Raw genomic sequence first — 23,296 nt, 5'->3', positions numbered from 1 at the left:
TGGGAATGCAACCTATGAACTGTCTAGTTGGCATGGACAAATGCAATAAATTTGTGAACTAAAGCATTTTTCACATGAGGAGTGGAGTTGCCTGCAAGAAAATCAATCTGGCAAAACTTTTACAGGCTTCAGGGGACCGAATCCAAAGATAGTAAAGCTTTTCAGTTTCATGTCTAGAAAAGAAGAAATCAATCTTTGTATTCATTAAATGCACACTGAGATTCCTAACTCAGCATATCCTAGAAAGGCAGAAGATAATCTGCCTCTAGCTCATCTTTACAGCAAAGTGGGCAAGAAATTAGTTTTACAAAGATTCTTAGGAAGTTGTATTTTATGGCAAACTTCACATTCAGGGCCTATGAAGTGGCTACAGACTCTTGAATCCTATTTTCACATTACACCAAGTGTTTATACAGTTCTGCATCCAATTTTTCACAGGGGCCATTTATTTATTTATTCATTCATTCATTCATTCATTCATTCATTTATTTATTTTTATTTGTATCCTGCTCTTTTCCCAGGACTGGGACTCAGAGCAGCTTCACAGTATTTTTTTAAAAAATAGTACAATAAAATAAAAAGTACATTGAAATGAATTTTTAAACTGGTCCAACATCGAACATCCCAGCCTGTCCTTATAGTAATTCCCTAAATACCTGTGTGAACAGGTAGGTCTTCACCTGCCGGCGGAAGGCCATCAAGGAGGGAGCTGTTCTGATCACCCTGGGCAGGGAGTTCCAGAATCTAGGGGCAGCCACCGAGAAGGCCCTCTCTCGTGTCCCCACCAGCCGTGTTTGTGATGATGTTGGGATAGAGAGAAGGGCTTCCCCAGAGGATCTTAGAGTCCAGGCCAGTTCATACCAGGAGAAATGGTCTGCCAAATAGTGTGGACCTGAACCATGTAGGGCTTTGTAGGTAATAACCAGGACCTTGAATTGTGCCTGGAAACAAACTGGCAGCCAATGAAGCTGTTTCAACAGGGGCATTGTATGATCTCTGTAATCTGCCCCTGTTAATAGCCTGGCAGCAGCTCTTTAAACCAGCTGAATTTTCCAAACACTTTTCAAAGGCAGCCCCATGTAGAGCCCATTACAGTAGTCCAAACGGGATGTAACCAAGGCATGTACTACCATGGTCAAATCTGGCTTCTCAAGGAACGGGCACAGATGGCATATAAGTTTTAAATGTGCGAAAGCACTCCTGGTCATAGCAGAGACCTGGGCCTCCAGGTTCAATGCTGAGTCCAAGATTACCCCCAAACTGCGAACCTGTGTCTTCAGGGGGAGTGTGACCCCATCTAACACAGGCTGGATCCCTATTCCCCAATCTGCCTTCCGACTGACCAGGAGCACCTCTGTCTTGTCTGGATTAAGTTTCAACTTGTTTGCCCTCATCCAGTCCATTACTGAAGACAGGCACTGGTTTAGGACCAGGACAGCCTCCTTGGATTGAGGTGGGAAGGAGTAGTAGAGTTGAGTGTCATCTGCATATTGATGACACCGCACCCCAAAACTCCGGACAACCTCTCCCAGCAGTTTCATGTATATGTTAAACAGCATAGGGGACAACACAGACCCCTGAGGGACCCCACAGGTCAATGGTCAGGGGGTCGAACAGGCGTCCCCCAGCACCACCTTCTGAGTTCACCCCTCCAGGAAGGAACGGAGCCACTGTAGAGCAGTACCTTCAAGCCCCATCCCAGAGAGGAGGTCTAGAAAGATACCATGACCGATGGTATCAAAAGCCGCTGAGAGGTCCAGGAGAACCAACAGGGACACACTCCCCCTGTCCAGTTTCCTGCGTAGGTCATCCACCATTGGGCCATGGCCCTATAATTATGAGCATCTAAATAAAGTTGCTTTTCCTAAATTAGTGTGCAAAGTTAGACGTGAACAAATCACAAACTTCACTGCAGAAATAATGTAGTCTGACTCCACTTTAACTGTCACGGATCCATCTTGTGGAATCTTGGGATTTGTAGCTTGTTGTGACACCGGAGTTCTCTGACAGAAAAGGCTAAATAGTTCACAAAACTGCAAATGTCAGAATTCCACAGCATTGATCCATGGCAGTTAAAATGGTGTCAAAGTGCATTATTTCTGCACTGCAGATGCAGCCTAAGAGAGGCAAAAAAACCCAAACATATTTCTAGAGCTTCAATGGTCTCAATGAGAACACTATGTGTCAGGAGCGGTTAACCAAATAAAGAGATTCCTGAGCAGAAGATATATTCTTTTGCAAGAGTGAATGAACTCTACCACAAAAGTAGGCAACAGTTCATGGCATCCAAATAGTACAAAGTCATATTTGAACTTGCCTGCCCCCTGAGTCTGATTCTCTCTTCATAATGTGAATCAGTAAAGAGAAGGAATGAAGCTGGGCTGCTACTGCAAAAGGATTCTACTGCTTGAACAGAATACCATTAAGGGCTCCAAGTCAGAAGATGGCAAACTTTTGCTCAAACCTGATTTTGTATCGTAAAGTCCTTTACATGGCCATCATTGCAGGCGTGGGCGGAACCTTCCTTTTTGGATTCCAAGTCTCTGTGATCAATTTCACTTCACCATACATCAAGGCATTCATCAATGACACCTGGCTGGAGAGATATAACGCTCCCGTCGACGAAGAGCGCCTCATGCTCCTATGGTCGTTCATTGTGTCTATCTTCAGCATTGGAGGACTGATAGGATCCTGGTCTTCAGGATATCTGTCTGCAAAATATGGGAAAAAGAACTGTCTAATATTCAATAGCCTACTTATGATGGCAGCGGCAGTGACTGTTGGTACCAGTGAAATAGCAAAGACCTTTGAAATCATTCTGCTTGCGCGACTCCTATATGGTTTAAGTGCAGGTCTTGGCTGCTGCATCCAAGCTCAATATCTTGCAGAAATTTCTCCTAAACACCTCCGTGGTTTCATCAATGTCTCTCTTGCAGTTTTTGCAACCCTGGGGAAATTCCTAGGACAAGTGGCAGGACAAAATGAACTTTTGGGGACTGAGTCTCTCTGGCCACTCCTGTTGGCCATCAATGGAGTTTTAGGTTTGGGGATCCTGGTCACCACTCCATTCTTCCCTGAATCCCCACCTTACCTTTTGACCCAGAAAAGAGATTTAAAAGGCTGCCTGAAAGCTCTAAAACAGCTATGGGGTGAAGGGGATCACCAAGCAGAAGTGGATGATATGCTGAAGGAGCAGGCATCCATGAAAGAAGCCAAAATCATGAATGTCTGGGAGCTCCTGAGAGAGAAGTCCATGCGGTGCCAGCTATACCTGCTGATTGTCATAGGGATTTCATTATCCCTAAGTGGTATCAGTGCTGTCTACTTCTACGCTTCTGATGTGTTCAGTACTGCTGGGTTTGATGAAGGGCTTATCTCCTATGTGACTATTGGGATAGGGGCCTGCGAGCTATGTGCTACCATTTTCTGCTTCATTCTCATAGAGCATTTTGGTAGGCGGAAACTGCTACTGTGGGGATATGGTGTTATGATCCTCATCTTGGCACTCCTAACAGCTGCGCTCTCTCTACAAGACAGAGCCTTCTGGATACCCTACTGCAGCACTGGCCTTATCTTCCTCTTCATCCTGGCCTACGGAATGGGTCCTGCTGGAGCAACATTCCCTGTCATAATCGAACTCTTCACGGTGTCATCCAGGCCTGCTGCATTAGTCATCTCCATGAGTCTCCACTGGATGGGAATATATTTGCTTGGGATGCTTTTCCCGTATGCAGCGCTCCATCTGGGTACCTTCTGCTTTCTAGTTTTTATGGGTTTCATAGTAATCTCCTGGAATATCATCTTCTGGTTTCTCCCAGAGACAAAAGGCAAGTCAATTGTTGAAATCCAGGGGGAATTCAGCAAATCAAAAAGGGGAAAGAAAAAGGAAGCTGCCATGATTAACAATTTGTATGAAGATGTCACAGTGTGCACAAAACTCTAAAAGGCTTGGAAGAAGGGGTTTATTGCAAGGACAGACTGGATGATCACAAATGGGCTAGATGAAAGAAGTCCAGAAAAGACTATTCCTTTGAGAGAGTCTTTGTTACAGCAGTTTCAATTCAGAAGAATAATGTAACACGGCCTTCCTTGGACAGTACTGATTCAAATGCAGGTGAGAGGGAATTCCAAAGTAAAACCTTTCTGCATGCTGAACTACAAATACACCCCTTGTTAAAATAAATACAACAACTGGTATTTGGGAGAGAAAACTGGTCTATTATTTTTGTCTATGACAAAATCTCTGCTTGCTGAAACTGAGTCTGACATGGGCTCCATTTATTTACTGGTGGTGCCGTGGTTCGATTCCTGTACCACAGCCACTCACTCACAAACCATAAGGTTGCGAGTTCAGTTCCAGCCAGGAGCTCAGGCTCAACTCAAGCTTGTCTCCTTCCAAGGTCGCTAAAATGAGTACCCAGCTTGTTGGGAGCAATTAGTTTACAGTTGTAAACCGCTTAGAGAGTGCTTATTTCAGTATGAAGCAGTATATAAATGAAGCTGCTATGGCTATTCTAGTTTTACACATCAGCAATCTTAATAGGAGAGCCAGCATGATGTAGTGGTTTGAGCATTGGACTATACCTCTGGAGACCAGGACTCAATTCCCTGCTCAGCCATATAAACCCACTGGATGCGCCTGGGCGAGTCATACACTCTCAGCCCCAGAAAACCTCATGATAGGTTTACCATAGGGCCTTCCTAAGTCAGAAAAGACCTGAAGGCACGCAACAACAATAGCAATAGTGGTCAGAAACACATGATGCTTCTTAATGTTGAAGAAATATTTCCAGTTTCTTCCTGCAACAATCAGCAATCATTCTGTCCCTAACCATGCTTAGTTTTTACTGGGCTAAATCTCTCTCTCTCTCTCTCTCTCTCTCTCTGGTACTTCCTAAAATCTTGGGATTACACAAGAAAAGTGTTATGAACCCAGTCACAGTAGTGGCTGATTCAGACATATGTGTAAAGGGACTGTGCTGAATATATGAGTGGCATCCAGTGAAAATGGATTCTGTTTCAGATGACATTAAAAAATTATGTCAGGGAAAACTCACCCTCTCCTGCTGACTAACAAAGAGGTCCCACCTGAATCAGATTACTTTTAGCATGAGTATCCACCAGCCTACTCCAGGTATGTAGGGCTGAAAATGCATCTAATAAAACTAGAAAAGATCTTAAAATACTAAGGTATACAACTGAGCACAAAAGTTAGAATCGTACAAGCCATTGTTTTCCCTATTACCATGTGCGGATGTGAGAGCTGGACAGTTAAGAAACAAGCTAGGAGGAAAATCAATTCGTTTGAGATGTAGTGCTCGAGAAGAGTGCTGAGGATCCTGTGGACAGCCAAAAAGACAAACAAATGAGTCCTAGAGCAGATCAAGCAAGAAATCTCTGGAAGCCAAGATGACAAAACTGAGGCTGTTGTACCTCAGACAGATCATGAGAAGGGGTTGGAAAAAACAGTAATGCTAGGAAAGTTGAAGAAAAGCTTAAAGAGAGGAAGGCCACATGCTAGATGGATGAACTTTATTAGGGAGGTCACAGATTTGGGTTTGCAGGAACTAAGCAAAGCAGTGGAGGACAAAGAGTCTTGGAGATGTCTCATCTACAGGGTCGTCATGGGTCGAAATCAATTTGAGGTGGTTAACAACAACAAATAAAGGCCAAGGTATGTCCTCAAACAACCCCTTTCTCACAACACAGGTAGGATGAGAAGTTTGGGGTCTTGCAGAACTGAACAGTAGGGGCCCCCAAACCCGGCATCGGGTTGCAACCTCCAGTCTTAGAGTGGTTCACGCTCTCCTCAAAGGACTATGTTTACAGTCTGGGGGTGCTTCTTGATCCGTCGCTTCAAATGTCAAGTCAAGTGAATGCGATGGTCAAGAGCACCTATTATCAGCTTCGGCTGATATGCCAACTGCACCCTTTCTTGGAACCGGGGGGACCTCGAAACTGTAGTACATGCATTGGCGACCTCAAGACTTGATTTTTGCAATGAGCTCTACATGGAACTACCCTTGTGCCTAGTCCGAAAACTACAACTGGTACAGAATATGGCAGCCAGGTAGATTACCGGAACATCTAGGAGTGAACACCAATACTGAAGTCACTCCAATGGCTACCTATTAGTTTTCGGGTACAGTACAAGGTGTTGGTTATAACCTTTAAAGCCCTACATGGTTTGGGTCCAACTTATCTAAGGGATCACCTACTTCCATATAATCTGCCCCATAGAGTCAGGTCCTCTGGGAGGAATTCATTGCAGCCTAGAAAGACCAGACTGACTGCAACCTCCCAGAGGACCTTTTCTGCAACTGCTCCCAGTCTATGGAATTGCCTGCCGGACGAGATCCATCAAATTACCAACTTAGACAGCTTCAAGAAAGCTGTCAAGACGGATCTCTTCTGGCAAGCATTCCCAAAATAAATTGCTCGGCCATGTGGTGATTCCCCCACATATATGTGATGACTCTGCCCACCGTTTAGGTTTTAATTGTTATGTAATTTTAATCTTATATTGTTTAATTTCTTTTTAAGGGGGGAATACTCTGTATATATGGTTGTATTTTTTAGTGTTGTAAACCACTTTGATTGTTTTAGCAAAAAGCGGGGTATAAAAAAAAGAACATGCAGAGAGAGAGAGAGAGAGAGAGAGAGAGAGAGAGAGAGAGAGAGAGACACGTCTGTATTCACCCCACAGGATTCCTCCCTCCATCAACACCTGTTACAGCAGTCATCCCAAAGTCCAGCCATTTGTTCATTCATTAACAAAGGCTCTAAAATACTTTTAATGGTCTGCAAACTATACTATTTGAAAAAATAATTCCTAGTTTCCTGGAGTGCTTTCATGCCAAAATACACTCCCATCATCAAAAGTAAAACCTTTAGCTATTTGAGCTGGGCCAAGGCCAGGCAATGATAATGAGAAAACTTTCATTCCAGACCACAAATTGCCTGGAAAATTTGGTCAAGGAAATAAGCTCCTGGGAAACCTTAGCTATACCGACTACACAGACCAAAGGGTTTGCTTATCTCGAACATTCTCCTGCTGTCACAACAGAGATATTGTTTGCAGTTGGGGACGAGGGCTACTGGGCTTCAGCAAAAGCCTGGCGCCCAAGAACTGAACTCTGTACTTCTGGCTCTCCAAACAGGGCGGTGTATTAAGGCAATGCACCAAGGGAAACTTGTCAGCACCTAAGACTTCTTCGTTGGTCAGGAAAGGAAAACCACGTGGCCGCAGCAACCTAAAAAAGCAATGTCTTGGTTACAGAGCAAGATGCTTATCACCTGCCCTACTTTCTCACATGAAACATCATCCGTTTCTGGGTGCTAACACAAGAGGAGGGAGGCACACAGAGGAGGTTTTTCAGAGCCACCCTTGGCCCTACTGGTAATGTACACCACCATCGTTTGCTATTGCCAGGAACAGCGGACTTACATGGGTGGTGGGTTATAAAAAAGAAACTTTCCAGGCTTCCAATGTGGGCTCCTTAGAATCAAGGGGGAAGGTCCTCAGGATATTTTCTCCACTTTCTACAAAGAGGTTGCTGCTTGCATCAAATTCTCATGCTTTAGACTAAGGCTGTAGTGCCAAGGCTTTTAAGGATTTAGCAGAGTGGTTAAGATTCCAGTGTGCAGCTAGAATGTCACATGAGGATTAACACCGATGCTTTTAACTCTTTATCGTTCTTAAACTCAGCCTCTCTTTCTCTCTCTCATACACATGTACACATAATTATCAGCATCTTTCAAGGTGCAGACTTTTTCGTGCATGTCGATCCCACGAGGCTTTTGTCCCAGAACTAATGAAGGCCCCTCTCACCAAAACAATGGCCGTTGCCCAATGACTAATCTTTTTTAATGACCAAATTCAGATGGCTGCCAGTGCCTGGATTTTCACATCATATGTGGTAGTTGTCCAACCCTGGCGTGCTGCCCTTCCTCTCAAAACAAGTAACAGGAATCAGCCAATGATGAGTTATTTCTATGATTTTTGACAAAGGGAAAAGCTAAAGTGCTGAATCCGAATGTCACAATATTCAGACCATGAACAGAAGGTACATGGTTTGGATGGGCAATCGTGTGCTCAAGGACACCCAGCGAGTCAAAAAATGGTAAAGCCCAGAAAGGAGAAAGCGAACTGAAAAGACCCAATGTCAGCACATGACATCCTGAAGAGTTTTATTACTGTAGATACCTGCTTGAAACAGCCAGTGTGGTGTAGTGGTTTGAGCACTGGTCTAGGGCTCTGGAGATCAAGCTTCAATTCTCTGCTTGGCCATGGAAACCCATTGGGTGACCTTTGGCGAGTCACTCCCAGCCCCAGAAAACCCAATGATAGGGTCACTTTAGGGTCATCATAAGTCGGTGACGACTTGAAAGCACACAACACCAACAATATCTGCCTGATTACAAAGCAAACACTTTAAATTAAAAAGAACACAAACCTCGTGCTTACTAAAAAGGAGCCACAACAGACATACTATTGCTATACCTCAAATATTTTCTGAAGGCTACGCAAATGGCAGGACAAGCCAGGCTATGAATTATCATTTTTTTCTTGAGCATCTAATTCAACTGCACTGGATTTCTGCAGCTGAATGACAAAGCCAACCTTCCCTCCATATCCAACAGGTACATAATTTGTAGCTTTCTTATCAGACATAAGACTGCAACCAAGATTCACAATCTACTTGTTCTGGCTTTGTGCTGTGACTATAGCATCACACTGAAGCTACACCTTCAACAGGTAAGGAGAACCCAATCTCACAAGCATCACAGGTACATTTTGAAAAATCTCTTTCACGGTTCCTAAAGTGCTCCTGGATATTAGCACTTTCCTTCCTCTGACTGTTGGATGTTCCGTTCAAATTATTTTGGAATGGAAGTATCTTACACAGAACAAGGAAATTGGGGGGGGGGGGGTGAGGGGGACTCCAGTTTCTTTCTTGGCCAGGTTACTATGGGAGTTCAAGTCCAGAAAAGCAACATTTCCCAGCTCTGATCTGCCAATCGCCCTAGTGGGTTTATTGGGGGACTCTGGTTTTCAGTGTGGAAAGCAATCTGTGACAAGGAACAGAGTCTTCCCAATGAAGTCCCAGGATTATGGAAGGGTCTCCCTCAAGAAGCACAACTGGTAATCTCTTTACTGCCCTTCACAATATTGGGCAAAGCCCCTTTATTTAGAAAAGCTTTCATAAGCATTTTTGGTGCCTGTCTTCTGACTGGTCATGAACAAACACATCAGGTTAAAAATGACTTTACATTGCTGTGAGAGCAGGCATTTTTAGTTTCTGAGTTAATCTCCAACTTTTAATGCACACGTTTTAAGCCATTTTGAACATTTGTCAAAAACAAGACAAACGTTTCTGAATGCATTTTTTAAAAAAGTGTAATTAGTTCTGGACTGTTCAGCAACCGTTCAGAGACTCCCTGAGGAAGATGCATTTTGGATGGTGCTGGAAATACCAGGAATTCAAACCCACCTAGCAACCAAAATGGTGAAAGATCTGGAAACCACCAAGCCCTGTGAGGAGCTGCTTAGAAAGCTGGGTATATTTAGCCTGAAGAAGAGAAGGTTGAGAGGGAATCTTAGCCGACAAGGCACTCCTAAAGTCTCATTTGAAGGCCTACGGAGTGGCAATAGATGCAGCGAAGAACTCGTTCTTTGCTGCACGTATTGCGTCCGCGGAGTCGCATCCAGCAGAGCTGTTCAGGGTTGTGAGGGAGCTCACTCAACTCCCTCCCGCCCTGAACCCTATTTTGGAACCATCTAAGGCCTGCTGTGACGAGTTTAACAACTTCTTCGCAGATAAAATCTCTTGGATAAGAGCTGATCTCGACGCCAGTATTAGTTCAGATCTTAGAGTAGAGGCATCCAGAGCTTCCGTGGACTTGGTTATACTGGTTCAATTTGAGTCTGTTAGTACTGAGGATGTGGACAAGATCCTTCAGAGCATTAGGAAGACGACTTGTTCTCTTGATCCCTGCCCTTCATGGTTAACAGCTCAAGGGAGAGCAGTTGTTACAGCGATGTTACACCGCATCATTAATTCATCTCTTAGGGAAGGGCAGTTTCCATCTGCTTTGAAGACGGCCATAGTAAAACCTTTGTTGAAAAAGCCCTCCCTAGACCCCCTAATTCGGAACGATTATCGGCCTGTCTCGCTGTTACCATTTCTGGGGAAGGTGATCGAGAGGGCAGTTGCCTTCCAGCTCCAGGGGATCTTGGAGGAGAGTGATTTTCTGGGCCCATTTCAAACTGGTTTCCGGGCGGGCTATGGAGTTGAGACTGCCATGGTCGCCTTAGTCGATGACCTCCGTCTGGGCATGGACAGGGGTAGCGTGTCCCTGTTAGTGCTCTTGGACATCTCAGCGGCCTTCGATACCATCGACCATGGTATCCTTCTGGATCGCCTGAGGGAGTTGGGTATCAGGGGCACTGCTTTGCAGTGGTTCCGTTCCTACCTCTCGGGTAGATTCCAGATGGTGGAGCTGGGGGACTGTCGCTCCGACAAGAGGGCACTTACATCTGGGGTCCCTCAAGGAGCGATTTTGTCCCCCATGCTATTCAACATTTACATGAAGCCGCTGGGAGAGATCATCCGGAGATACGGGGCGCGGTGTTATCAGTACGCTGATGACACCCAAATAGTCTTCTCTGTGTCTCCGACTGATGCAGTGACTAAGGAGGCATCTCTCCTCTAAATGCCTGCTTGGAGTCAGTAATGGGCTGGATGAGGGAAAACAGACTCAGTTTGAATCCGGAGAAAACGGAAGTACTGGTGATAGGTTCTACTGGTCCGGGGAAGGAAATTGTTCCACCTGTCCTGAATGGGGTCACGCTCCCTGTGAAGGACTCTGTTCGCAGCCCGGGGGTGCGCCTGGACTCGTCGCTCCACCTCACATCTCCGGTGGATGCGACGGTCAGGAGCACCTGTTTTCAGCTTCGGCTGATACGCCAGCTGCGTCCCTACTTGGACCGGGCTGACCTTGAAACTGTGGTACATGCTCTGGTAACCTCTCGTTTGGACTTCTGTAACGCACTCTACATGGGGCAACCCTTGTACCAAACTCGGAAGCTACAATTGGTGCAGAACATGGCTGCTAGACTGGTCACTGGATGCTCCAGGGCCAGTCATATAACACCTGTATTGAAAGACCTCCATTGGCTGCCCATTCGCTTCCGAGCGCAATACAAGGTGTTGGTTATTACCTATAAAGCCCTAAATGGCTTAGGCCCAGGGTACTTGGAGGACCGCCTCTCCCCATACAATCCGCCCCGCACTCTCAGGTCGGGTGGGAAACATCTCTTGTCTATTCCAAGTGCACATTATAGTGCAACACAGAGGGCATTTTCAATCTTAGCCCCCAGATTATGGAATACCCTGCCCGACGAGCTCCGCACAGCCTCATCCCTTGATGGATTTAAGAGGATGCTAAAAACTTTCCTTTTCCGTCAAGCTTTCCCCCCTATGAGTTGATGTTTTATTATCTGTTTTTAGATTGTTATTTGATGTTTTAACACTGTTTTTGCTGTTTTTATACTGTTTTTTAACGTGTACACCGCTATGATCTTGAAAAAGGAATAGCGGTATATAAGAATAAAGTATTATTATTATTATTAATATGATAGCCATGTTTAAATATCTGAAAGGGTGTCACAATGAAAATGGAGCAAGCTTGTTTTCTGCTGCTCCAGAGAGTAGCAAAACCGAAAAGAGGGTGGTGAAAAAACAAAGAACTCTATAATGTGTATAATCTGGATATCTTCTGCAATATATTCTACAGTAAATATTATAAAGTATATAAAATAAATATATCAAATAAAAAAGATAGTTGATAAAAATAAGCATTCATGAAGCATTCATGTATTCTTCTTCATTGAACAAATTATGTGAAGTTCATATGTTATAAGACCTGCTATAAGCATCTTCCTGAATCGAAAAACATAGCAAAATATAATCCACATTGGGCACTGCAGGCTATGTTTCAGATGAAAGCAATGACAAACCACTTCTGAGTATCCCTTACCTAAGAAAACTCTACAAAATCAGACGGTTTAGGATGCAAATACCTGGAGGTAGGACTCCCAACTTACTAGCTTGCTGGTGCACTAGGCCAGTGAGTTGAGGCCCTTCTCTGAATGTTATCATTGATGAGATAGATGTAGCACCCGTGAAGGGAAATGGAAGTCCCCAAATGTTTATGCTAGAACTTTATTTTTCCCAGTCAGTCCTCCTCAAAGGTGCTATTAGAATCCCTTGCATTTTTTCATGCAACAACACACCTATCTCTTTTGAATACTACTAGAATGGAAGGCATGCATTCCAGTGTTTATCTGCAGTCTTTGCACTGTATTTTAGTACTGTATTCCCAAAGCACTATGTACACTTCCCTGAAATTCACTTTGTGCTTGAAAGGAAAGAGCAGAATTTTTGTAAATAACAGAAAGCTTATTTAAGGGTATTTACAGAAGGAAAATTTCCCATCCACTCCTCTCCAAGCAGCCCCTGGGGCCCAATTCACTTTATTCATCCTGACACTTTAGGAAAGCCTATGGAGGACTTCAAGTGACTGCAAGGTATATCATAAACATTACTTCTGGGGATGCCAGAAGTAGTAATTAGGGTTGAAGCCTTTGGTGGTAGTAAGAACTATTACCCATAACAAGTGGACATCCTATACCAACAAGATCTATGAGATGATGGTGATGATATTTGCATCCTGTCTTCCCCTGAAAATTGGGACTCAAAGCAGTGTACAATTGAAAAGAACAATGCAATTAAAAACATACAAATCCCTTCCAAACTCTAGGATATAAATCAAAGTATGCTATGCAATAAATTACCTCCTGATAGCTAAAATAATTCCAACAGAGATAAACCTATGGGTTCAGTTCTAGTTCTAGTAGCAGACAAGAATTTAAAAAGAGATTTCACAAATCCTATCATGGTATCACACCTGACTATCCCCAAGGATTCAGTTTTGAAGAATTATTCATTAAACATCACTTCTTCGGTACTACTTCAAATAAAGGTTAGGATCTTAAAAGAGTTAGTGTTGTATTTTTCATAGCTAAAGTGACAGTCATTCTGAGAAAGCCAGGAGAACAGAATTCTGGAGCATGCAAAGTCTAAGAAGTTCACATTCAGGGGTAAATGAGTGTCCTTATAAAAAATGAAGCCAAATCTATTATCTCTTGGTCATCTCAAAGTGCAGGACACAGGAGGCAAAAAAGTAGAGATGGCAAAAGTTCCTTTCTTGGACTGCAACTGGTCACAGTAGCTGAGGGATGCTAGGAGTTATAGTCCAAAATGACAATTTTTCCAAACTCTGGAAAAAAGTTAAGGCAGAGACGGAAAAGAGTGTACATGGAATAATTTTGGGGAAAAAATATCAAAGAAGGCAATTTCTGCAGAAATCAGAAGAAATTTGATTACTGACAGCTGAAAGGAACCTACACAATGGGAGCATGTACTCCCACAAGAGATGGATCTTTATGTCACCTTAAAGTTAGTACACTTTCCAACAAAGACAGCATTGCAACCTGCTAATCAAATATGTCACCAAAACCACCCACACAAGCTGCCCTGTGGCTCAAGAATTAGGCCATAGAGAGATTTGGAAATGAGGGGCCAGTATGAGAGACTGCTTCCTACAGTGGAAAATTCAAATGGCACCCCATTACCATTAACTGCCCAGGGATACAATCCATGTGAATGTCCTTCTATGGCTGGCCTTGGCACAGAGGCCCTCCTGTGCCCCTTTCTTTCTTTCCAGTCCCTTACAGAATGGAACAGACCTATTCACTATCCAGCTCCAACACCCTCTGATAGCATTGGCACCCAAGGTGGCTACCTCATCTGCTTCCTTCCAACAAGCTGTCCTTATCTAAAACACTGCTTTATGCCTAGATTAAATCTGGGAGAAAACGCTATGGGAAAGATAGGGAAAAATACAGTTGGCTAACTGTATCCATGGATTCTGCATCTATGGATTCAACCAAGCACAGTTCAAAAATATTTGCACACATGAAATTCAAAAAAGCAAACCTTGATTTTGCCATTTTGTATAAGGGATACCATTTTACTATGCCATTGTATACAATGGGACTTGAGAATCCACAGATTTTGGCATCCATGGGGGGTCTTGGAACCAAACCCCAGCAGATACCAAGGGTCCTCTGTAGGCTTCATTCTAGATAGGAAGCTGTTCACTCATAAATCAGTTTGGACAGTTAAGACCACGGGCATAAGCCAAAAATCACATTTGCTTCAGACTTGACAAGACTCTAGTCAAAGGCATGCATAAAGCATGGTGTGAATCAATTCAGCTCCAACCAAGACCCTTTTGCTGCTCACTAAAGAAAGCTGGCCAGCACTGCACTCACCATCCAGTCTGGCATGTGGAAAGCCGAAGCTCCTGCGCTGTTGTCCCACTTCTCCATCACAGACACTTGGTGAAGGTTGTATCTTCCACAGGTGTAACTCCAGGCAGGAGGGCTTTTATTTGGATCTGCAAATCTGACTTAGTGGCATGCAGCTATGGACGCTGATGTTTTGCAAAAGCCCACAGGATTTGCAATCTCTTTCCAATGTTCACTCCTGAAGTTGTCTATTTGGCTTCTTTTTGCTTCAAATCTGGGGCCAGATGAAGTTTCTAAATGCCTTATCTCTTGCTGTAGCTTTTAACGCTTTCAAGCAGCCACCTCCAAGAAGCCACTGTATGCTTGGCTTAGTTCAGGGCGACTGCGGTCTACATGACGGCCAACCTTGCAGGTGTGCATGTGTGGCCATCTATCATCAGTCTATGTACTTCCAACGGAGTGCGTCAGCCAAGAAGCCGATAGTGAGGATCAATAAATCTCAAGGTCAAGAAGTCGTTTTATGACATGCATTGCAAAATCCATGTCTTCCCACATGTAGCTTTAGAACTTGATGGCATTAAAAGTTTGAGCAACTGAAGCAAAAGACCCTCTAGGATTCCAGCTGCCAGGCAAGAACACCTGGCAAGAGACCAGCAAATGAGGAATTAGAATTAACTTCTGAAAGTCTTGACTTTGGGGAGAACTGGGAAGCTATTGTTCTCACAGCCACTCTAGGCATCATTTGCTTGCCCATAGCACCCTCTTCTGGGCATAAGTAAAGAGACTGCGCAAATTCATCCTAAGCTGAAGTGGCATGATTTGGAATCAGTGATCTTGTTCACACAGCTGACAAGAAAAGGAGATGGGGGATCTGCACTCACTTCTTAGTCTTCTGTTCGTCAAGAAAAATGCAACAGCCCTGCTCAGGTCCTCCAAACATCAGGGCAGTCATATCTGTCCATGGTGATGTATACCCAAGGTATGACAATCCCAGTATCACTTTGTCCTGCATCTGAAGAAGTGCGTTTATATCCACAAAAGCTCATGTTAAAATAAAAACCAGTCAGTCTTAAAGGTGCTCCCACTTTTCTTTCTCCCTTCTCCTCCTCCATTCCTGCTTTTTATGCTGCAAGAGACTAGCTTCTTTGAAAGCCTCAGCCATCTATACGTCCAGTGAGAACTCCAGCTTGGTTTGCTCTCAGACCCATGCATTTATCTTTTTAGTGGTCCATAGTATCCCTAAAACTCTTCCTCAATACCACATTTCAAATGAGTTGATTTTCCTCTGGTTGGCTTTCTTCACTGTCCAGTTTTCACACTCACACATAGAAATGGGAAATACAATAGCATGGCTGATTCTGACTTTGGTATCAAATGATGTATATTTATACTTGAGGATCATATCTAGTACCTTGATATCTGACTCCTTCTGACTTCTTGACTAGTCTCCAGTTTGATTAATAACTGAATCAAGAAACAGGAAACCATTCACTAGTTTGAGATCTACCACTACCCACTATAAAGTTACATAAACCATCTATAGTCATTTCCCCCCCTTAATGTTTAGCTGTATATCCTTAACTTTCTTAGCCATTCCAAGTCTGCTATTTGCTGCTACTAATATAGTGGCATCTGCATAACTTAAAATGCTGGTGTTCCTTCCCCCAGTTTTCAGGCCTCCTTCCTTTGACTCTTAATACTGTTTTCCATATGTGTTCTGCATATATATTAAACAGGTAGAGTGATAAAATGCAGCCTCATCTGATCTCTTTTCCCAATGAAAAACCAAACTCTCCAAACTGTGTCTTGACAGTGTTCTCTTGACCAGAACATATGGGCAAACCATATGTAGAAAGAAGCCTACATATCAACCATATGTTTAGATCAGGGGTAGGCAACCTTTTTGAGCCGGGGGCCGGGTTGCTGTCCCTCAGACAACTGGGGGGCCGAAGCCAAAAAATAAATAATTAAATAATTTTTTGAAAATTTACATAAATAAATAAACTGGGACAAATGTACGACAACATTTTCAAATGGTGAACACTTTTTTTAAAAAAGTGGAGGACATGCAAACAAATTGCTGATTTTTTTTAAAAATGTTAATATAAATGCATGTTTCTGAGGCGTCTATAGACAATTGCCCCCCTTGCCCCTGCGCGCGAGAGGCCAAAGGCCACAGCGGCAATCGGTGGCAGTACCGGTCTGGGGCCAGTCCCAAGGCCTTGCCGGGCCGCATCCGGCCCGCGGGCCGCAGGTTGCCTACCCCTGGTTTAGATAAATGACCACAAGTCTTAGGAAATCAAGACAAGTGGTCCTCAACCAAAAGAAAACCACTGTGGAATGCTTTCAAATGGAAAATCCTGAATGCATGCAACCTATACATTGTTGTTCTTGTTGTTGTTGTTGTGTCGTGACCCTAAAGGGAACCTATCAGGGGGTTTTATTACAAGATTTGTTCAGAGGGGTTTTGCTTTTGCCTTCCTTTGAGGCTGAGAGTGGGACTTGCTCAAAGTCATCCAATGGGTTTCCATGGCTGGGCACTTGAACCCTGGTCTTCAGAGTCACTGTCCAACACTCAAACCACTACACCATGCTGACTCTCAGTGTATACATTACACTCTTTACTTCATATACCAGTTTCCACTTTGGGTTGAATATCCCAAAGTGACTTCTGTAGCTGAACTTGAGTTGCCTGCAAACAGCTCTGACACGAGTGCTCGCTTTATTATAGGGCAATTTCCATTAAAGTCATTTTTTATCTGGGTAAGACAGATTTCAAATAAACAAACCCGCACCCCTCAAGAGTCTGTCCATCCCATCCCATCCATCACAACCTCTGAAAACAAGAAGTTTTGTTTGAAGGAACAAACACAGCCTATCACTACTTCATCCTATCAACTTTTATTGCTTACTACTCCCTATGCTTTAGTTCAAGACTCCTGAAAAAGCAGAAAAGGTATCCTGACCACAAATGTTATCAGGAGACAAGGTTTCACTTTAAAGTGAAATTCATAGGACTTATCAAGTGCCAGTTGAAGGCGAGGCTGAGAACACCTAGCAGCACTCAGAGTTCTTTCCCAAATAAACACTGGTTTCAAGTCGTAATTAAGGTCAGTGCTTTGAAAAACAAAAGTGAGCTTGTAACATGTAAAGGGATTGCTGGAAGATTTTTGCATTCTCTTTTCCCCTCCTTAGATAGATAGGGAATTCCTGCATGCACTCTTTCTCTCATTCAAACTAACCATGTGACTTAGGTCACTCACACTTTGGGATTAACTGACACTCTCAATAGTTTTTAGTGGGTTTTTTGGGCTATGTGGCCATGTTCTAGAAGAGTTTATTCCTGATGTTTCGCCAGCATCTGTGGCTGGCATCGTCAGAGAATGCTGACCTGGAAGAGAGTGGGTATGGACAGGTTGCTTACCTGTAACGGTATTTCTTCGAGTGGTCATCTGCGAATACATACAAATGGGTTGTACTGCGCCTGCGCAGTGCCTTCGGAAACTTCTGGAATCACTAGGCAAAGTACACTTTGCAACATGTTGAAACTTTTTGGTGGTAACCCCGCCCATCCCCTATAAAGCCTCCGTTCCCGCTCTTTTCCCCAGTTCCGCAATTTTCCGCCGTGTAGGCAACAAAAAATGAGCCAATCAGAGCAGGACACTGAGGGGAGGATGGGCGGGATTTGTATGTATTTGCAGATGACCACTCGAAGAAATACCGTTACAGGTAAGCAACCTGTCCTTCTTCTTCGTGGTCTCTGCGAATCATACAAATGGGTTGAGACTGGCAAGCTAAGGTCAGCGGAGGCGGGAGTGTCATGATACCTCAGTGAACCAACAAGTTAATGGTCAATAAAGGATAACTGAATACAAGTATAAGAGTTGATGGTTTGTTTATATACTTGCAAAGAAATCCCACCTCATGAAACAAGCCCAAACGAGGGCATCCAACACCAAGCATTGAGTCCTTCGAGAATGCCTAGGCTTGTGCTGTCTGCATGGAACACAGTAGACAGCTAAACATAATCAATGCAGTCCTGATACCAACACAGCCCTCCCGAAAGCTGCATCCCTTTTGGCTCTAGTGTCCAACCTGTAGTGTTTAATAAAAGTTAAAGGTTGTGACCATACAGCAGCCTTACAAATGTCGTCCAAAGGAATACCAGACAGGAAGGCAGAAGAGGCCGCTACTGCCCTTGTGGCATGGGAGCGAATCCTGGTCGGCAAGGGCTTGCCCAAAAGTTCATAAGATAGGGCAATAGTACTAGAAACCCACTTAGAGAGTCTCTGAGCCGACACGGGCAGTCCTCTCTTCGGTCCCGAGTAGCACTGGAACAGTCTCTCAGAGCGGCTCGAGTCCCTAGTTCTGTCCAGGTAAAAGGCTAGGGCCCTGCGGACGTCCAGGGAGTGGAGGGCCCTCTCGGTATCGGTAGTCGGGCTCAGTGCCAGGGTAGGTAGAACAATATCCTGGCACATATGGAAAGTGGAAACAACCTTGGGTAAGAAGGTAATATCTGTCCTGAGAACTACCTTGTCCAAGTGAAATCTAAGGAAGGGCTGGTCCCGGCGTAAGGCACAAAGCTCGCCTGCATGGCGGGCAGAAGTGATAGCCACCAGAAATACCGTTTTCCAAGTTAAAAGTCTAATGTCAGTGGTGGCTAGAGGCTCAAATGGTTTAGACTGTAAGGCCCCCAACACCGTCTCGAGGCTCCAAGCCGGAGTCGGCAAAGATACCTGAGGGTGTAAGTTATTGCATCCCCTCAGAAATCCCTTGACCAGGGGGTCCTTGAAGAAAGAGGGCTTGCCATCAAACTGGAAGGAAGAGCAGATAGCGGACAGGTAGCACTTAACAGATGTGATACAGAGGCCCGCATCAATCAGGGACATCAGGAATTCCAGGACCACCGGTGTCGTCACCTGGGCTAGGGAGAGGTGTCTGTCAGACAGGAACCGAAGAAATCTGTTCCACTTAAGTCTATAGGACTTTTGGGTGGCCGGTTTTCGGGCAGCCAAGATGACATTCCGTACCGAGGCCGGTAGCTGGGCTAGGGATGGATTCTCCATGCCACCAGGGGAAGGGTCTCGATGTCCGGATGTCGAACCCGTCCTCCCTGAACCGTGAGGAGATCTGGCCTGGACTCGAGCCGGAGAAAGTTGGCTCGAGAGAGGTGAAGAAGGCAAGGGAACCAGGGCTGTCCCGGGCACCAAGGCGTGATCAGGATCGTGTCGGCTGCATCTGAGACCATCTTGGAGACCGTCCTGGTGATCAACGGGAAGGGGGGAAAGGTGTAGAGTGCTATCCCCGACCATCGGAACCCGAACGCGTCCCCGAGGGAGTCGTCGTCCGGCGTCCGGGAGCAGAACTGGGGACAATGGGAGTTGTACACAGTTGCAAACAGGTCTATCTGTGGGGTTCCCCATCGGGCAAAGAGGTCGTGTACAGTCTCTGGGTGGAGTCTCCACTCGTGGCATGACGAGGGGGACCTGCTTAGTAGGTCCGCATGAGAGTTCTGGGTGCCCGGTAAGTGTACTGCTTGAAGCAAAATGTCCCGGGCGATGCACCAGTCCCAAAGTCGGAGCGTGATGTCTAGGAGGGTGCGCGACCTGGTGCCTCCTTGTTTGTTCAGGTAGTACATCACCGTGGTGTTGTCTGTCCTGAACTGGATGACCTTTCCCAACAGTGAGGACTCGAAAGCTTTTAAAGCCTTTTCCACCGCCAACAGTTCTAGCGCGTTGATGTGGAGTGCCCTCTCGTCTAGGGACCAGATGCCCTTGGCCCACAGGTCTAGGGCGTGGGCTCCCCATCCTTCTTCTGATGCATCCGTGGTCAACACCAACTCTGGCTGGGGCGGCGAAAAAGGCATACCGACGCAGACGTTCTGGCAGTCGAGCCACCAACGGAGGGAGCGTATGACTGGTCTTGGTACAGTGAGTCTGTGGGAAGGGGGGTCTCTTTCCAGGTCGAAGACCGACAGGAACCACGACTGCAGCGGCCGAGAACGAAGTCTTGCCCACGGAGTGACGAATGTTGTCGATGCCATGTGGCCCAAAGCCACCTGGACGTCCCTGGCCATAACCCGCCTTCGGGTGGTGCACCTGCTGACAGCTCGGACCAAGGCCTGGAAACGGTCTGGAGGCAGGTATGCCGTACAACTGTCTGAGTCGAGGATGGACCCGATGAACCTTATCTGCCTGGTGGGGAGCAGTTGGGATTTTTCGAGATTGACCACCAGTCCCAGGTCCCGTAAGAGCTCGAGTGTCTCTGAGGTGTGCCGTTGCAGCTCTTGACGTGAAGGGGCCACGAAGAGCCAGTCGTCCAGATACGGGAAGACCCTCATGCCGCGGCGATGTAGGTAAGATATCACAGGCGCCATGCACTTGGTGAAGATGCGAGGAGCTGTAGATAGGCCGAAGGGGAGGACGTTGTATCTGTAGGCGTCCGTCCCGACGGCGAACGCCAGAAACCTGCGGTGGGACTCTCGGATGCTGACATGGAAATAAGCGTCCTTTAAGTCGATCGTTGCAAACCACAGGTCCTGCTGCAACAGAGGTAAAATAGAAGCAAGCGTTACCATCCGGAAACGGCGATAAGACAGGTAAGCATTCAATTGTCTAAGGTCCAATATAGGCCTGATTCCTCCGTCAGGCTTCGGGACCGTAAAATAACGGGAGAAGAAACATCTAGGGATGTCGACGGGATCGACAGGAGAGATGGCGCCTTTGGCGAGAAGGGTGCGTACTTCGTCGAGAAGGGTGTCTGATGGGGGTGTGGACAGGATAGCTCCAGGTGGTGGGAGCTCTTCAAATTCAAGGGCATAACCCCTACAGACGATGGTGAGGGCCCAAGAATTGGTGGTGATTGCGGCCCAGGTCTTAGAAAAGGGCCTCAGTCTGTCCAGGAAGGAAGGGACAGAAGAAACGACGGAGTACGCTGCGTCCCCTCAGTTTCTTTTCTTATTTGGGTCCGAATCTTGCCTCCTGTAGTTCTTTTTGTATTTGGGCCCCAACCGACGGCCCGAGGAGGAGGAAGACTGGGACGGAAAGCGCTGTCTAGCCTGATCCTGGCGCTGGAAAGGCCGATCCTGCTGGTAGGGTCTCTGGCCCTGGCCATACCACTGGCGTACCGCAGTGAAGCGCTTGCGAGAAGATGACTGGGGGGAAGAAGACATACCGTGTTTCTTAGCCGCGGTTCTCATTCTATATTTGAAATTGAGCTTCTCGTCAGTCTCGCAATGGAAGAGGCCGTCCTCGTCAAAGGGCATGTCCTCGATGGTAGAACGAGCATTTTGGTTAAGGTCCGAAGACCTTAGCCAGGCGTGTCTGCGGAGTGCTATGGCAGCCGCCATGGACTTTGCGGAACAGTCAGTGGCATGTCTGGCTGAGGTGATGAGCCACCCTCCAATCGAGGGGCCTCGTCACGGACCTCCGAGAGGATAGCCTGGGACTCGTCAGGTAAGTCCGGTATGAGAGGGGAGACTTTCTCCATCAGCCACTGGATGTACGCACCCATGCATGCGTTGTAATTGGCCACCCTCATGCCCAGCGCCGAAGAGAAGTAGGCCTTTTTAGCCAAGGCGTCGATTTTCTTGGCCTCCCTGTCCGAAGGCATTAGGGAGGCCTTCGGGGTGGACGCACGCTGAGAGCCCTCTACAATGGCTGAGTTTTGCTTGGGGTGGCCAAACAGCCAAGATGGATTAGTCGGCGAGATTCTATAGAGGGACTCGACCTTCCTGTTGTTAGATGCCGTAGATGCAGGAGCCTCCCAAGAGCGCCTGGCCAACTTCTCCAAGGAGGGAAGAAGAGGTATTGCCAGCGGGGTAGGCAGTCTACCATGGACTCGTCTCTCGATCGGGTCCGACGCTTCCTCCTCGGTTTGGGAGATTTTAATGTCCAGAGCATTGCTCATTTTAATGACGTGCTCCGCGAAGGTTCGGACGTCGTCGGACGGGGAAACTGCACCAGGCTGGGCAAAGTCCTGGTTGACCGACTGATAGTCATCGTCCCGGGAAGAGAGTGAGTCACGTCTTGGACGATAACGGACCTGGGAAGATGTCTCCTCGTCTGATTCGAGGTTCACGACGTCTGGATCGGTAGTGGCTTCCACGCGACGGGGTGAAAACACCGATACCCTGGAAGGTCTAGAAGAGGCTCTCGGTCTGGGCCTCTGATCTCGGTGCTCGAGGAAGGACTCGACATCATCCTGAGGGACTAGTTTATAGTACCTGCCCGTCTCAGAATCATAGTAATAATCAGGCTCAGGGTCTCTGGATGGGGATGGTGAAACGACCCGACGTGTGCGGGTAGGCATCGGAGTAGGAGAGCGACGTTCATCTCTGGAGCCAGCAGGGGAAGCAGGTTCCGAGAGGAGTTGGACGGCCTCCTCACAAGTGTGACGGAAGGTGGGTAGAGGTCGGGACCCCAAGGCCAGATCGAGGGGACGATCTGAACGGCTAGTACCGGTGTCATGTGTCTTGGAGGTCGAGCTCTTTGCCCTTTTGGCCGCCAGGCGCGGATCTGATGGTCGGGAGTCGGTGTCCGACGGTCTGCGGTCGGTATCCGAGCGCCTGTGTACGGTGTCGGAGCGGACTTGGGGAGTGCCCTCCTGGTCTCGTTCTAAAGAATGGTGTCGTTTTGATGCTTGATGGTCGCCATCCAAGGAAGAAGAACAGGGCCTCTTAGATGAAGCAGAGGCTGTCGTTTGGGTTGGAGACTTGGCCGCTCCCGGAGATGTCAGGGTCTTGGTAGTCGAAGGTCTCGAAGCGGAACCCGACTTCGAAGTGGATGCCTTCGGGACAGAGGATCTCGAGGCAGAACCCTTATGGGAGCTCGAGTCCTTGTCGACAGCCCGGCTCTCCTTGGGGACCTTCTTATGCTTTTTGTCTTTCTTAGGGGGTTTGGAGACCTCTTCGGACGGGCC

At 46.3% G+C, this 23,296-nt stretch overlaps 1 protein-coding gene and 1 pseudogene across 2 annotated transcripts in view; one reads left to right on the top strand and one right to left on the bottom strand.

Moving 5' to 3' along the window:
* Positions 1-23,296, bottom strand: part of AHCYL2 (adenosylhomocysteinase like 2) — a 153,141-nt gene that overhangs the window by 65,399 nt on the left and 64,446 nt on the right. The window contains exon 1 of one of the 2 annotated variants that reach the window (XM_089527391.1): positions 14,402-14,425. The exons of the other annotated variant lie outside the window; for it this stretch is intronic. Within the exon in view, the coding sequence (XP_089383517.1) occupies positions 14,402-14,416 (15 nt within the window). The 5' untranslated portion in view covers positions 14,417-14,425. Of the gene's footprint in view, positions 1-14,401; positions 14,426-23,296 lie in introns of those variants that run through there. 2 annotated transcript variants of the gene reach the window in all.
* Positions 2,428-4,205, top strand: LOC149311564 (solute carrier family 2, facilitated glucose transporter member 11 pseudogene; annotated as a pseudogene).

Source organism: Sceloporus occidentalis, unplaced genomic scaffold (genome assembly GCF_023333645.1).
Source record: "Sceloporus occidentalis isolate IW3139 unplaced genomic scaffold, rSceOcc1.0.p SCAF_5, whole genome shotgun sequence".
Lineage (NCBI taxonomy): Eukaryota > Metazoa > Chordata > Lepidosauria > Squamata > Phrynosomatidae > Sceloporus > Sceloporus occidentalis.
The sequence above is the reverse complement of the archived record's forward strand: the minus strand, read 5'-3'. Positions and strand labels throughout refer to the sequence as shown.